At 40.5% G+C, this 17365-nt stretch overlaps 1 protein-coding gene across 18 annotated transcripts in view; it reads left to right on the forward strand.

Moving 5' to 3' along the window:
• Positions 1 to 17365, forward strand: part of LOC100359320 (zinc finger protein 420) — a 42622-nt gene that overhangs the window by 13398 nt on the left and 11859 nt on the right. For all 18 annotated transcript variants that reach the window (XM_070058147.1, XM_070058144.1, XM_070058145.1 and 15 more), the window contains one exon: positions 16490 to 16616. In XM_070058147.1, the coding sequence (XP_069914248.1) occupies positions 16490 to 16616 (127 nt within the window). The remainder of the gene's footprint in view (positions 1 to 16489; positions 16617 to 17365) is intronic.

Consider the following 17365-nt stretch of genomic DNA (forward strand, 5'->3'; position numbering starts at 1 on the left):
ATCCCTTTAAAATTCTTACTGTAAAGACACTATGTATAAAGTTAAGGAAAGTGTGAAAAGACTACTCATGGATTTAAAATTTTTTTTTACCAAAGTGAACTTGTCTTTTTAATTTCTACAATAATTTTGAAATATTCATGTATGTTAGATTGCTTTCTAAGTTGTTCCATGGGTTTCTGAAGGTGTGCACATTTGTTTTCTTCCTTTTTTGAATTTAAAAAATATCAGTTTTCTATTTTAGTTTGTTTTCATTTTACTATTAAAATGTCAGACAATTGGTGGATAAGAAATATAACCATTTTAAAAAAGATGTATTTTATTTATTTGAAAGGCAGAGTGAAAGAGACAGAGGGAAAGACAGAGATCTTCCATCGACTGGTTCACTCCCCCTTAGTCACTATGGCCAGGGTTAGGCCACGCTGAAGGCTGGAGTCAGGAATTATTTGGGTCTCCCACATTGGTGGCAGGAACTCAAGTACTTGGGTCATCAAACATTGCCTTCCAAGGTACACTAATAAGGGCTCACAACAGCTCTATGAAATGAGACGTGGGCTTCAGAAACAGTGGTAAAACCTGCTGTGTCAAAACACCAGCCCTAAGAAAACATTTCCTTCCTTCCTTCCTTCCTTCCTTCCTTCCTTCCTTCCTTCCTTCCTTCCTTCCTTCCTTCCTTCCTTCCTTCCTTCCTTCTTTCTTTCTTTCTTTCTTTCTTTCTTTCTTTCTTTTTTAAGTTTATTTCTTTGAGAGGCAAAGTTACAGACAGACAGAGTGATCTTCCATCTGCTGGTTTACTCTCTACCTGTCCGCAACAGCTGGAATGGGGCCAATCCGAAGCCAGGAGCCAGGAGCTTCTTCTGGGTCTCCCATGTGGGTGCAGGGGCCCAAGCACTTGGGTCATCTTCCAGTGCTTTCCCAAGCCATTAGCAGGGAGCAGGATGAGAAATAGAGCAGCCAGGACACCAACCGGCAACCATATGGGATGCTGGCGCCACAAGCAGAGGCTTAACCTACTACACCACAGTGTCAGCACCTAAATTCATTTCTTAAAATCTGGAGGCTAACTAGTCTAAAGTCAAGGTCCCCATCTGGAAAGGGCCATTTCCCTGCATCACAACATGGCAGACGACATCCCTCAGTGAGAAATCATAGTCCCAAGCCCCTTAAAATGAAAATAAATCTATTTTATATCATCTTTTAAGTAATGAAAGATATTTTGGAGATGATTAAGCCATCTTCTTTTCTGCTACTTGCAACATCTGACTTAGCCTGAGTTTTTTCTAGTGATTTTTTTCCCCTTGAATGTGAGCCAGATTTTCCCTTTTGTATATATGTGGTGATTTTATGCTGAGTATTAGTAGTACTGAATTACTAAATCATGTGTTGCAAAAATTGTGGATGCTTTTGTATTCCTCAGAAGCATGATTTACTTGGTGAGCTTTTTGTAAAATTTAAGGGTTTAAGTTCTTTGACTTTTCCCTTCCAGAACTATTTATCTTCCTCCATTTTTGGTGTTTTGGGGTTTTATTTATTTAAAAAATTGTTTTAATTTATTTTGAAAAGCAGTATGAGGGGGAGAGAGAGAGAGAGAGGGAGAGAGAGAGAGAGAGGTGTCTTCCATCCACTGGGTCACTCCCCAGTTGCCCTCAATGGCTGGAACTGGGCTGATCTGAAGTTTGAGGCAAGGAGCTTCTTCTTGGCCTCCCACATGGTTGGCAGGGGCCAAACCACTTGGACCACCTTCTGCTGATTACCAGGCACATTAGCAGGGAGGTGGATCTGATGTGGAGTAGCAGAGACTCAAACCAGCACTAATATACAATGCTGGCATTGCAAATGGCAGCTTTACCTGCTATGCCAAAATGCTGGCCCCTTTTCATTTTTTTTTAAGTAAAACCTAAGGTGCTTATTAAAGATAATATTGAGCAGGCAACATGGACAATAATTGTATCCACTAGGGAGCTCTAGGTAAATGCCTCTTTTTTTTTTTTTTTAATTTATTTGAGAGACAGAGTTACAGAGAGAGGTAGAGACAGAGAGAGATCTTCCATCTGCTGGTTCACTCCCCAGATGGTCGCAACGGCTGGAGCTGAGCTGATCCAAAGCCAAGAGCCAGGAACTTCTTTCGGGTCTCCCATGTGGGTTCAGAGGCCCAAGGATTTGGGCCATCTTCTATTGCTTTCCCAGGCCATAACAGAGAGCTGAATTGGAAGAGGAGTAGCAGGGACCAGAACTGGCACCCATGTGGGATGCTGGTGCTTCAGGCCAGGGCTTTAACCTGCTGCGCCACAGCACCAGCCCCCAGGTAAATGCCTCTTAAGGTTTCCAGAGAATTTTCTGAGGCCCCAGGAGGCAGATATCCTAAAACATCAAAGCTTCTGAAACCTCAGAGAGCAAATGGCCTTTTATATATGAAAAGATATTTCTATAAGTTTGCGGATAATGGAATTAAAGGATAAATTTACTTTGATAGAATAAATTCAAAAATCCATGTAAAAATTTTTTTTTCATAATATGCATTTCCACAAAACTTCTGAAGTACTTTCCTGTGTGTGCAGATATAAAAATAAGGATAAGCTCTTTGCATAGGAAGAAATATGATAACTTATCCATCAAAATGTTACAATGGGCTATAATATTATAAACTTCTTTTTATGAGTGTATTTAATAACTTTCCAGAATGCTTGAAAATATGTTTAACTTTTTCATGTGTGTGAAATGTAAGCTGTTCCTCTAGCAAGAAAACAAAAATTTGTTTCTGTTAAAATCTGTCTTTGAGGAAAAAGGATGGTTATAGAGTTTAGCTGTTCAGATGCCAGTCCAGATGCCAATATCCCATTCCACAATGCCAGATTTTGAGTCCTAGATCTGCTCTAATTTCAGCTTCCTGTTAGTGCACATTCTAGGAGGCAGCAGGAGGCGGCTCTGCTTGAGTCCCTGTCACCTACATGGGAGATCCAAATGAGCTGACATCATCTCCTGGTTGTTTAAGGCATTTGAAGGGTGAACCAGGATATGGGAAATGTCTGTATCTCTACCTCTCAAATAAATACACAAGTAAATGAATAAATAATACATAAAATTTCTTTGGGCATATGTGTAAATTTGAAGCATTCATGAGGATCTTAATTTTATTAAATGATTTCACTATTTTTAAATTCCCAATATGTTGAGGCTAATTTTTTGTCTTCCAGGGTATGCAGCTGTGTGTTAGTTCCATTTATTTTATTATCTTTGTATTTATCCCATTTATTTTTTTAAAGCTTTATTTATTTAAAAGGCAGAGTTACAGAGAGAAAGGTCTTACATCCACTGGTTCATTCCCCAGATGGCCACAACAGCTATAGCTTGGCCAATCCAAAGCCAGGATCTTTTTCTAGGTCTCCTACATAGTGCAGGGACCCTAGGACTTGGGCTATCTTCCACTGCATTCCCAGACCATTAACAGGGAGCTGGAACAGAAGTGGAGCAGCCAGAACTCAAATTGGCATCCATATTACACCATAGCACCGGCCCTTGTTAGTCCCATTTAAAAAAAAAAGAGGTTGAGGCAGTTTGAGTTCACATAAATTAATTATTCTCTGTGAAAAGATAAAAACTGTGCCAAATCCTACAACCATCTAACTAGCTATGGTTTATCTTACTGATATATGTGTCGTAGGCGCTAGCTACTTTGCCACAGAAAAACATAAGAGCTCCTTCTGCTTTTATGAGCTTTTAATATATTGCTCATGATACATATCATGCTTTAGTTTAATGGTTGTTTGATTAAACTATTTATCTTCTACCCTCTTGCATTTTTATCTCAAAGAGTTTTACCCTGCATTTATGTGTAAGCAAACCAAAACCCAGCTCAATTTACCCTGTTTCATCCAATCAAACCACCAACCTGTAATGTCAGATGTTCATTGGAAGAAGCTAAATAAAACCATTGTGTTACTTTAATCAATTCAATATTTTCTTTGCCTTGTGTCCTACCCAATTCACCTTATTAATGGAATTCCCCTCATGCCTCCTCAGAGGAGCCCTAACTGCATGCAGTCCATTGCCACCTGATTCACATATTGCTGTCTACTCCAATAAGTACCTTAGTTTAAGTTTTACAGACTACAAGACACATTCCTTCCCCCACTGCTTACCACCACTTGAAACTGTATCACTGCAGGTTTATTACCAAGTACTTCAAATCCAGCTACCTAGAAAAATTACATGATAATAATCACCCTCTCCCCAACACACAGGTTCGAAGATTTTACTTGACTCATTGATGAAGAAATTGCTCAATTGTCACAAACAGTTCATGGGAGAACCTTCCAAAAATTCACATATAGCTCAAGGTTATTGAGATAATGTCCAAATAGAAGGAAAATACAGGAAAAAATTCGGTTGAGCCTGCTATAGACATAATCTGCTGTGTCTAGACAAGAAGTAATTTGTATAATTACCAGTTATCCACAACTTTGATATAGAAAACAGCTCTAAAATGATGAAAGTATAATCAAGTAATCAGGGAGGTGGTTATGTAAACAATTTGATGAAGCACAGTTTTCCCCATAGACTGTTTATTTCATGCCAGTGTGTACAATGGCAAGAACTTAATCCTTGCAGCTCTACTCTTTGATTTACACAGGAGCAAACCAAAGCTCTGAAAGATGAAACGTTCAGCAAAAATTCAAACAGCGTATCTTTATCTAAAGAGGGGCAAGAAAACACCCACAGCTGCAGAAAGTTTCACACTCCCATCCCTTCACCACAAAGAAAAATACACAATGTGCTGAGCAAGCTGTAGGATATAAAAACACAGACACTTGATGGTTCCAAAAACATCCAATAACAAACACTCCCCAAAGTTAATACCCCACTTCTGATAAAGTGCGCATTATCAGATAGCAGCTTCCCTGAACCCCTTTTACTGGCTTTGCTTGTTTTATCAGCCCTGAATTTGCCACTATAACTTCCTTCTTCATTAACAATGAAGCTTTTATTTCCCTGATCTGTGTGTAAACAGCAGTGTCCTCTGGTGAAATGTGCATAATAGGTGAGTTTCTCCCCAGCCCCAACCATTGTGGCCATTTGGAGAGTGAGCCAGCAGATGGATGATCTCTCTCTCTACGCATCTCTTCCTAACTCCTTCTAATAATAAATAAATCTTAAAAAAAAAAAAGTTTTGAGTTTTTTTCAGTTAGGTGAAACAATGTATTACCATATAATTGTAACTTGTATTTCACATTTTTGTTACAATTTACCTGTTTTTCATATCTTTAAAAACTGATTATTTTGAGAGCAGACCAAAACTATAATCCTTTGCCCATTTTTCCATTTTGATACCAGTTCTTTTCTTATTTTTTATATCTATGTCTGGTAGTTTTTCTTATTAGGAAGATGAGTTTTGTTTTGCATGACTTTTAATTTTTAAATTTTTGTTTCTTTAATTTTTGCCATAAGTTTTGGTATTTATATATTCAAATATATATAAGCTTGAGCTTGCATAGATATTGAGTTCCAGTGACAATGAACTTTTTGCATTTTTATTTATAGAAAGAGAACAAATTTCATGTACTTCATATATACAGTTTTAAGTGTATAATACTTAACACCCTACCCTCCCTCCTTCACTCACTCCCTCCTGTTGTTGTTTTTTTTAATTTTTACAATGACATACTTTCAATTTTCTTTATAATCATGAGCTTAACTACTTGTTGAATTTCTTTATTTAGTGGTGGGAATGGAGTTTGCTTTTTTCTGGTTTGGTTTTTTTTTTTTTTTTTTTTGGAAAGGCAGAGTGGACAGTGAGAGAGAGAGACAGAGAAAGGGCTTCCTTTGCTGTTAGTTCACCCTCCAATGGCCGCCGCGGCTGGCGTACTGCGCTGATCCGATGGCAGGAGCCAGGTACTTCTCCTGGTCTCCCATGGGGTGCAGGGCCCAAGCACTTGGGCCATCCTCCACTGCACTCCCTGACCACACCTGGCCACAGCAGAGAGCTGGCCTGGAAGAGGGGCAACCGGGACAGTATCTGGTGCCCCGACCGGGACTAGAACCTGGTGTGCCGGTGCCGCAAGGCGGAGGATTAGCCTAGTGAGCTGCGGCGCTGGCCTTTTTTTTTTTTTGATTAATGTATTTGTAAGGGAGAGTTACATGGGAGAGGGGAGGGCCGTGGGAGGGAGGGAGGTGGGGGGGGAGCCACAACAATACAAAAGTTGCACTTTGTAAATTCACATTTATTAAATAAAAAAAGAACTTATGGGGGGGAAGGAAGAGTTACAGAGAGGCAGATACTGGGGGGGGGGGTAGAGAGGCAGAGAGAGTGAGAGAGAGAGAGAGAGAGCGATATTTTACATCTGCTGGTTCACTCCCCAAATGGCTGCAATGGCTGGAGCTGGGCCAATCCATTGTCAGGAGCCTGGAGTTTCTTCCAGGTCTCTCACATGTGTGCAGGGGCCCAAGGACTTGGGCCATTTTCTGCTGCTTTCCCAGGCACATTAGCAGAGGGTTGGATCAGAAGTGGAGCAGCCAGGACTTGAACCACTGCCCACATGGGATGCCAGCACAACATGCAGTGGCTTTACTCACTGTGCCACAGCAGTGCTGACCCTGGGAATGGACTTTCCTAAGCAAGATTATAAATTGAGCACTATATGTAATTCTGAATTTGCTGTGCTCTTGGTGTGAAGTATGGATTCACTTTTTAGCTTTGTTCTGTGTAAGATTTTTTGTTTATTGAATAATCCAAAGAGCTACCGCCACAGACTTGTGGTGATATCTACCTATTAGGATGTTCTGCTGTAACTGGTGCTTTCTTTATGAAAAGATTCATTTATTTATTTTGAAAGAGTTAACAGAGAGAGGGAGAGACAGAAGCAGATAGAGAGGATTCATGCAATGGTTGACTCCCCAACTGGCTGCAATGACCAGTTCTGGGCCAGATCAAAGCCAGAAGTGAGGAGCTTCATCCAGGTCTCCCACATGGGTATCAGGGCCCCAAACACTTGAGGCATCTTGTGATGCTTTTCCCAGGCCATTGGTAGGGAATGTGGTTGAAAGTGGAGCAGCCGCCTGTGGTGCCAGCACCCCAGGTTCTAGTCCCGGTTGGGGTGCAAGATTCTGTCCCGGTTGCTCCTCTTCCAGTCCAGCTCTCTGCTGTGGTCCAGGAGTGCAGTGTAGGATGGCCCAGGTCCTTGGCCCTGCACCTGCATGGGAGACCAGGAGAAAGCACCTGGCTCCTGGCTTTGGATCAGTGCAGCGCGCCCGGCCACTTGGGGGGTGAACCAATGGAAAAAGGAAGACCTTTCTCTCTGTCTCTCTCTTTCTCTCACTGTCTCACTAACTCTGTAAAAAAAAAAAAAAAAAGTGGAGCAGCCAGTACAGAAACCTGTGCCCATATGGGATACTGGCATCACACCATTGTGATCACACTATTGGCTTTACCTGCTTCACCACCATGCCAGCCCCTAAGTGGTGCTTTTTATTGATATCTCAGGATATAGGGGCAGTGAGCTAGGTTGCTAGATTATAGATAGACAACCAGTGAGTGCAGCTTTTGCAATGCGTCCACATTTAAGATGTGTATCACATCTCCTACTTTTCTGCCTGGTAGAATGACACTTAAAGGAACATTGCCAGACTTTGTGGCTGGTGGAAAAAATACAGCACTGAGACAAGTAGAGGTCTTCTCAGAAGCACCACAATTAATTTTTACTGACGTTTTTTGGGGGAGGGGGCCAGAATTCTTTGTCCTTGTCTGAGTTTTTTCAGATCGTGAGGTGGTATGTGATCCTCCCACAAGAAACAATACAGAAGATGAGTAGGCAGTGGCCTTCATAAACTAGAATTCATCTTCCTCCATCATATTATAACTTAGACAACTAACTGAGCACCAAAAAGGAAACCTGTTAAAGTGAAATGAACAGTATGAGAAACGGTGACTTGATCAGCCCTCACCCTGACTGTTGATGAGCAGCTTAATATGTTATCCCTCTTAGTATTTTTTTTGTTTGTTCTACTTAATACTTTTGGTTGAATACTGTAATCAATACACAATTCTTCTTAAGTGCTGAAACTTAACTGAAAAGTGATCACTGTTAAATATAAGAGTGGGAATAAGAGAGGGAAGAGATGTGCAATTCGGGACATGCTCAAGCTGACTTACCTCAAACGGTAGAGTTAGAAACATACCAGGGGATTCGAATTCAATCCCATCGAGGTGGCATGTACCAGTGCCATCTCACTAGTCCCAGTGATCAATTTCTGTTCACAATTGATCGTAATGATAGGACTAAGAACCAAAGGGATCACATAAACAAGCATAGTGGCTGCAAATACTAGCTGATAGAATAAAAAAGGGAGAGAATGATCCAACATGGTAAGTGAGATACACAGCAGACCCATAGAAGGGCAGATGTCCTAAACAGCACTCTGGCCTCATAATCAGCCCTTAAGGCATGCGGATCCAGCTGAAATGCCCATGAGACTATTTCAGGCATGGAAAGCCAAGACACTCTGGGGAAAAAAAACCTAAATGAAAGATCTCCGCGAGTGAGATCCCAGTGGAAAGAACGGGTCATCAAAGAAGGAGGTACCTTTCTCTGAAGGGAGGAGAGAACTTCCACTTTGACCATGGCCTTGTCTAAATATGATCAGAGTCAGTGAACTCAGGGGGCTTCCATAGCCTTGGCAGCTCATGACAAGAGCCTAGGGTGATTACTGATGCCATAAACAAGAGTGTCAATTTGTAAAGTCAACAACAGGAGTCACTGTGCACTTACTCCTCATGTAGGATCTTTGTCCTTAGTGTGCTGTACATTGAGATTTAATGCTATAACTAGTACTCAGTGTTTTTTACTTTATGTTTCTGTGTGGGAGCAAACTGTTGAAATCTTTACTTAATGTATGCTAAACTGATCTTCTGTATATAAAGAGAATCGAAAATGAATCTTGATGTGAATGGAAGGGGAGAGGGAGTAGGAAAGGGGAGGGTTGCGGGTTGGAGGGACATTATGGGGGGAAGCCATTGTAATCCATATTCTGTACTTTGGAAATTTATATTCATTAAATAAAAGTTAAAAAAAATAACTTCTTCCATATTCAGCTTTAGAGTCCCTTGTATTTGTGACTTTGTACTTAAATGCAGAATCTTTGAATCATTCCAGCAACAGGTATTATGTCCAGATATGGCTACTCACATGCATGGGTCAAACAAGAGCAAAACACTCAAAGTAGGCATTCCTTTTTGTATCATACCTCTTTGAAAATATTAGGGAGAAGGGAGAATGAGGCATTCTGATCATCTTGTAGACAAATGTTAGGAGTGGCAACTACAATTTAGTTGTGACATACCCTTTGCTGAGTCCTTGATTTTATGTCCTGGTAACCCCTGAATCTGTTTCTTTACACAGAGCCACTGTCTGCCTTTTAAAGTACTCTCTCTCTTTCTCTCTCTCCCCCCTTTTTGTCATCCACATTGCCCTCTTTGGAAAAACGTCTTCAGTGCATATCCCCCTTGGGCCGGGATGCCCTGTTGGCATGCTGCCTGCCTGTAATAAGATGAACTCTACAGCTGGAATCTTCAGCACTTTTTAGGACATTTTGGCTGTTTCTGAGAGTCGAATGCTAAAAAGTGAACTTACACAAATATAGTTAGAAATCCAGCCGTGTATCAGGTTTTTGAGATGTGATGTTTTGTCCAGTTATGTTGTTTGTTACTTAAAACATCAGCTGTACCTCATACTTCAAGTTCGGGTAATTTTAAGCAGTTGTAGACAATTACTTGGAGCAAACAATCTACTTACAGGTTTCAACAATAGTTGTCGTTGTCATAGCTTTTTTTTTTTATTACTATGGACTTGATTATGATTTCTCTTAATTCTCTAATGATTTTTTTTTTTTTGGTAAGAACCACAGACATCAAACTTTTCCACCTTAAATGATAATGCCAAAATGAGAAGAATTGGAGGATTTTTCATTCCTATTTGCCCTTAAATTTCTAGTTTCTTCCTCTTCCCTTTCTCTCTTGTTTATGTGAGTTGTGTTTTTTTCGTGAGCTCAACATTTTCTTCTGTTCTTACCAAGTATAGTGAAAGTAACTGCCATACATTGCTCTTATTTTGTTTTTTAGCTTCAATTTGTAGAGCTTCATGCCCATGAAGTAAAGAATATTTGGCTTACCTTCACATTACATATTTAATGATTGTTATGAAATACATACAAAATATCATAAAAAATTTCATGAAAAAATGTACATTAAAAATGCATAAATTTCACACATTTTATAACAAAATAAGCTTACCATAGATTTCCTTTATACTTTTACTAGATTTTCTGCATTTACCTTCTTTCATGGTGACCACCATGTTTCTGTGTTTCTGTGTCTAGCACATCCTTAAGTATGTTTTGTAGGGCTGGATGGGTGGTAACAAATTCTTTCAATTACTGTTTGTTATGGAAGGTCTTTATTTCATCTTCATTCATAATTGAGAGCTTGCAGGGTACAGTATTCTGGGTTGACAGTTTTTTTTCTCTTAAGACTTGGAATATATCCTGCCATCTCTCCTAGCCTTTAGGGTTTCTGATGAGAAGTCCACTGTGAATCTATTTGGAGATCCTCTGAAAGTAATCTGGCCTTTCTCTTATGCACATTTTAGAATATTTTCTTTATGTTTTACTGTGGAGACTTTACTGCAATGTGTTGTGGTGAAGATATTTTCTAGTCATGTCTATTAGGAGTTCTGTGTGCTTCCTGTACTTGAGCATTCCTTTCTTTTTCCAAATTAGGGAAGTTTGCTTATAATTGTTTCACTAAAAAGGCCTTCTAATCCATTCTCTCTGTAGCTTCAGGAACTCCTAAGACCTGTATGTTGGGTCATTTGATAGTATCCCATATATCTCCAACAATGTTTTTCAGTTTTCTAAATTCTTTTTTTTTATCTGACTAATATTTCCAGAGATTTGTCTTCTAACTCAAATATTCTTTCTTCTGTCTCACTGATTCTGTTGTTAAGGCTTTCTATCACATTTTTATTTGTTCTATTGAATTCTTCATTTCCAATATTTCATTTTAATTTCTCTTAAAATCTCAATTTCATGAGAAATATTTTCTTTCATGGAATTGTTTAGTTCAGGGATTTTCTTGATTACTTCTTAGTAATCCTATGATCAGTTTTTTTGAATTCTATTTCTGGCATGTCTTCACTCTCTTCATTTTCATATTCTAGTATTGAAGTGTTATTGTTTTCCTTTGGGGGCATCATGTTGTCTGTCTTATTCTTGTTTCTTGAATTGATGCATTAATTTTTAGGCATTTGTGGAGATACTTGTTGGTTTATTTTTTCCCCCTGGGATGGCTTTTATCTTTATTTTTTTAAATTTATTTATTTATTTAAAAGTCAGAGTTACATATAGAGAGGAGAGGCAGAGAGGGAGAGAGAGAGAAGGAGAGGCAGCGAGAGAGAAGTCTTCCATCTGCTGGTTCACTCTCTAACTGGCTGCAGTGGCCAGAGCCATGCCGATTTGAAGCCAGGAGCCAAGAGTCTCCTCAGTGTCCCCCACATGGATGCAGGAGTCCAAAGACTTGGGCCATCTTCTACTGCTTTCCCAGGTCATAGCAGAGAGCTGTATTGGAAGTAGAGCAGCCAGGACTCAAAATGGTGCCTATATGGGATGCCCGCACTGTAGGTGGCAGCTTTACGTGCTACACCACAGTGCTGGCCCAGCTTTTATGTTTAGACTATGCCTCTAAGGATTAGTGGAGTGTTTACTCTTTTCAGTGAATACCTTGAGGCATGTGGTAGTTGTGGCCAGGGAGTTCTGTTTAGTGCTCCAAATCCAAGGTGACTCCTATATTGGGTGTGATAAATCTCTTTTTTATCAGCTGGTAGGTTTGTTTAGCTCCATTAGCATAGTTTCATGCTCTCCTCCTCTCTAAGAAGACCAATGCCTGGGCGTTAGCCCCAGTGGGTACAATGTTCATGTGCCACAAGAACCACAAAAGGGATGCATGCAGTCCTTAATGTGAACATAGATCCTGCAGCAATGACCCTCACCAGGCATTCAGGGAGCCCTGAGCTTGTGGAGCCATTCACTACCCAAAGACCCAGCCACGCAGCCACAATGTTTTCACAGTCCCTGCATGCCAGACTCAGGCATCTCTTCTTGCTGGGCACATGGACATGAGTTGGCGCAGCTGTTAATGTATGTCCAAAATGGTGCCCACCTGCTCTCAGGTAGTCACAGGGCACAGGTGCCAAGTGGTTGGGAGAGAGAAATGTGCCCCCTTTTTTCTCCTCTAGGTTTGTAGGTATACTGTCCCCCACAGGGATCCAAGCTACACTCATGCCAGGCTCTTCCCACAGCTTATCGCCAGTGGCTTTGGCTGCTCCAGTTTGGTCTCACCTCACTTTCCAAAGGTGCTGCTGAGGCTCTCAGCTGCTGGGGTCCTGAGTTGTATGCATCTACATCCTCCACATAGGTCCACAGTGTCCCTCTCATTTGTGTGGAGTTTCCTCTGCCATTTTCTCTTCCCTGTGATTGCATTCTCTCCACTTTTTTTTTTTTTAAACTATGTTCCCCTAGATTAGAGCAGTAAGATCCTTCTGTATTCTGCCATCTTGGCTCCTCTCTGATGGTGGTTCTTTTTATTTTTATTTTTATTTTTTTGTTGTTTGTTTCATTTACCAGTTAAATCAGGAGATTCTTCTTTCTGACTCATACAGGGTAGTATGCTTTTGTTCCTTTCTGATTTCTTAAGATCCCAGATGGTATAGCATTTCTTTCTTTTTATAGTGTTTAATTTATATATTTGAGAAATAGAAAACTCCTGTCTCCCGGTTTATTCTCCAAATAGCCTGTAGTGATTGAGGTTGAGCTGATTTGAAGACTAGAGACAGAAACTTGATCCAGATCTATAATGTGGGTGTGGCAGGAACCCAGCCAATTGACATATCATCCTGGCTTTCCGCATTCTGTACCAGGAGTGGAGTAAGGGTACAGTCTGCCAAAGAAAGTAGAGTCAGGACCCAAAGTTGGAAGTCAAAACCCAGGCATTCATTCTGATGTGGAGCATAGCATCCTAACTGCCATACTAAATGCCCACAATTACATGACAAAATTTATTGTGTAACCCTTGTGCAAATAACTTTCAGATGATTCTTCACATCTTGTAGGTATAAATTGTGTAAAACCATAATAATTTATTTCTATTAATTGACTAATAGCTCTCACACAGTGCTAAATAATCTGGTTGATAGAGCATGTACATTTTCTAATGTTTCCCTGGATCTATGATGCTGACTCTAGGGCTTAGATCAGGTTGAGGAAGAAAGCCCTGAAATCTTTTTTACTGAGGGACTGTTTTACAAAAGAAACTTTTTTTTTTTTTGAAAAATATTTCTCCATGGGGCCAATGCTCTGGCATAGCAGATAAAGCCACTGCCTGCAGTGCCAGCATCCCATATGGGCACTGGTTCTAGTCTTGGCTGCTCCAAATTTTTTTTTTTTAACCAGACAGAGTTAGTGAGAGAGAGACAGAGAAAAAGGTCTTCCTTCCATTGGTTCACTTCCCTAAAGGCTGCTATGGCGGGCACTGCACCGATCCAAAACCAGGAGCTGGGTACTTCCTCCTGGATTCCCTTGCGGGTACAGGGACCCAAGCACTTGGGCTATCCTCCTCTGCCCTCCTGGGCCACAGAAGAGAGCTGGACTGGAAGAGGAGCAACTGGGACTAGTACCCGGCGCCCTAACCAGGACTAGAACCCGGGGTGCTGGCGCCGCAGGTGGAGGATTAGCCAAGTGAGCCACAGCGCCGGCCAAGGCTGTTCCACTTCTGATCCAGCTCTCTGCTAAGGTCTTGGAAAGCAGTAGAAGATGGCCCAAGTCCTTGGGCCCCTGCACCCACGTGGGAGACCCGCAAGAAGTTCCTGGCTCCTGGTTTCGGATCAGCGCAGTTCTGGATGTTGCAGACAATTGGGGAATGCACTAGTGGATGGAAGACCCTTCTCTCTGTAACTCTGACTTTCAAGTAAATAAATAAATCTTAAAAAAAAAGAAAAATATTTCTCCATGTCCATATGAACAAACATGAAAGTTTTTCTCAATACAGCCATGAATATAATTATATATACTGTGGTATGTCCCCAAATTTGTGAGAAGTAGAGTAAATATATGTTTATTTTGGCATAACAATTTCTGAAATCATATGGACTCATGTTAATTGATTTTGTACTATTGAGCTTTTGTATGTCTCTGGAAGAAAGATTTTTTTATTTGAAAGGTTATTTATTTATTGGAACTTATTTATTTGAAAGGCAGAGTTACAGAGAGAGGCAGAGAGAGAATCTTGCATCTGTTGGTTCACTCCTCAAATGGCCACAATGATCAGGGCTGGGCCAGGCTGAAGCCAGGAGCCAGGAGCTTCTTCTAGGCCTCTCATGTAGATGCGGGGACCCAAGACCTTGGGGCCATCTTCGACTGCTTTCCCAGATTCATAGCAGGGAGCTGCATCTGAAGTGGGGCATCAGGGACTTAGTGCTTCAATATAGAATGCTGGTATTACAGGTGGTAGTTTAGCCCATGGTGCCACAATGCTGAAATGCTGGTTCCCCTTTTCTGCTTTATGTCACTTAGCTTCTCTTTGAAATCCTTCATTCACTGTGATGGCTTTAGGAATCACCAAAATTTTGCTGCTTGCCAAATGTTTATCTGCAGCTTAGATCTTCTCAGCTCCTGTTCATATGTAAGGCTACCATTTGAACAGCCTCATGTACTTGACCAGAGAAACTTCCAACATGGTTTACCATTCTTTGTCCTCTTTCTCAATTTCATTTTTACTCATTGTCAATCCCACCCTGCATGCATGCAGCACTGAATTATACTCTGTGTTTCACCTTCTGTACTACAAATTAGCAGTGAATTCTGGTCTTACTGTCTTTTCCTTTTTGATTTATGATGAATTCCTTATTTTGTCTTTTCATTCTGCTGTGTCTTGATGATGGGTAGTTGTGTCTCTGTTCTCTTCTATTCATTTTATTCTCCATTTGCCTGCTTTGGGATGACACTTAAAATACAAGTCTGTTCAAGTAACTACCATATTTTCTTGGTCCCCCATTTTTAGTTTCAGAAAGTAAGCAACCATTTTTTTTTTTGGTGTGGAAAATAACAATTATTTTAAATTTTGGAAGATTATAAAGTGCTTTATAAGTAATTTTATAAAAATAGCACATAAAATTTTCATTGTTGGAATTATGTCAAGTATGTAAGAATCCTTCAATTACAAGTTTCATGAGCACCTTATCAACTGTTTTAAGTAAAGATTTATTTATGGGGCAGGCACTGTAGTGTAGCAGGTAAAGCTGCTGCCTGTGGTGCCAGCATCGCATATGGGCACCGGTTCAAGTCCTGGCTGCTCCACTTTTGAATCAGCTCTCTGCTGTGGCCTGGGAAATCAGTAGAAGATGGCCCAAAACTTTAGGCCCCTGGACCCACATGAGAAGACCCGAGAAAGCTCCTGGCTCCTGGCTTCAGATTGATTCAACTCCAGCCATTGGGCCAACTGGAAAGTGAACCAGCATATGGAAGACGTCTCTCTGTCTCCCCTTCTCTCTGTGTGTAACTCTTTCAAATAAATAAATTTTTTAAAAAAAAAATATTTACTTGAAAATCAGATTTATAGAGAGGGACAGACAGAAAGAGAGAGATATCTTCCATCCACTGGTTCATGCCCCCACATGGCTATAATAACCAGCCCTGGCCCAAGCTGAAGCCAGGGTCCAGGAGCTTCATCTGTGACTCCCATGTGGGTGGCAGGAGCCAAGGCACTTGGGCCATCTTCTGCTTTTGAAGGCCATCAGGGAGCTGGTTTACAAGTGGAGTAGCTGTGGCACAAACCAAATCCCATATGTGATGTTGACATTACAGGCAGCAGATTTACCCACTATGCCACCCAGCCCTCATACCTTACCACCTTTATTTCTTCTCACAACTGAGGACCTGTCACCTAGAAGTGGTGCAGTTTATAGCCCTGTTATCTGTACTGGTTTCTTTGTGTTTTTACCAACTGACTTGTGTTGATCATATTCATGTGAATACATCCATTCAGAGCTAACCATTTTTGATGTTTCAGTGCATTGCAACCTGATAACACAGAAAAACATATTTTAAAATAAATATCTTTGTTATACTGATTGACATTGAACATTCATCTCCCATAGTTCATCTAAGATGTTATTTCAGTCATGTGTTTATAAAGGTTACATTTGGCCTACAGATTAGATTCTGAGCTTTTTTCCCCACAATTATTAGGAGAAAGATGAGTTCCAGATAAAAAGATAAAGTTAAAATAGGGACAAGGTATTTTCATTGTGATTTTGTTATGTATTGCCAATATATTTTGTATGTAAGCTGCATCTTATATAATAAACTTTTAAGACACACACAAAAGAATGTACTTCCAGTTTCTGTGAAGTGACCCAGAACTGATATGTGGAGGATAAATGTGCTGTTGCAGGTGTTGGTATCGTTTGAAGACCTGACTGTGGACTTCACCCAGGAGGAGTGGCAGGACCTGAGCATTGCTCAGAGGACCCTGTACAGGGATGTAATGTTGGAGATCTATAGCAGCCTTCTGTTCTTGGGTGAGTAAAACTTCTCTGTCAAGACAAAGCACTTTCTTCCCATTTGATAAAAATGAACCCTTTATAAGGTTTAATACCAGGTAGGGATAGGGTTTGAGGCCATGAAGTATGTAAGGATCTATCCTCTAGGAAAGGATTCAAAACGGCACTTTTGTTTACCGCTCCTGTGACCAAGATGTCCTTCACAAATCCTGAATTGGTGATTTCACATTCCTATACTATTTCACATGAACAGGGTACTGCATAACCAAACCTGACTTGATTTTCTGGTTGGAACAAGGAGAAGAGCTGTGGTTGGTTAAAAACCCACTAACCCAGAGCCTTCCAGATCAGTAAGCACATGCTAGGCAGGGATGCTGTGACAGAAAGAGCTCAGCAGATGTTCACTGTGTAGAGCTCTTAGCACTAACTTTCCCCAAGTCCTATTCTTGAGTACAGCAGGTTTCATGTATCAGACATGGGCATTCTGCAGTCTCCAGAGAAGACTCTCATGTGTACATCTATCTACTTCTTTTGATCTTGGTGAAAAATCCTATGAATTTCTTGCTATAAGGCTTTTTTCTACTTTACAAATTAAGTTCTAATTTGTTTCTCTTTGCTTTCTCTATTTCCTTTGAGCATTTTTAAATTTATATATTAACTCCTCAAATGGTTATTAATTGGGCAACTGATAGGTACAGGTTATTACTAGTTGGTCAGATTAAGTTCTGTTTGGGTTGGCCAGACACAGAAATTGCTGGTAGAAGCAT

This window comes from Oryctolagus cuniculus, chromosome 15 (genome assembly GCF_964237555.1).
Source record: "Oryctolagus cuniculus chromosome 15, mOryCun1.1, whole genome shotgun sequence".
NCBI classification, from domain to species: Eukaryota; Metazoa; Chordata; class Mammalia; order Lagomorpha; family Leporidae; genus Oryctolagus; species Oryctolagus cuniculus.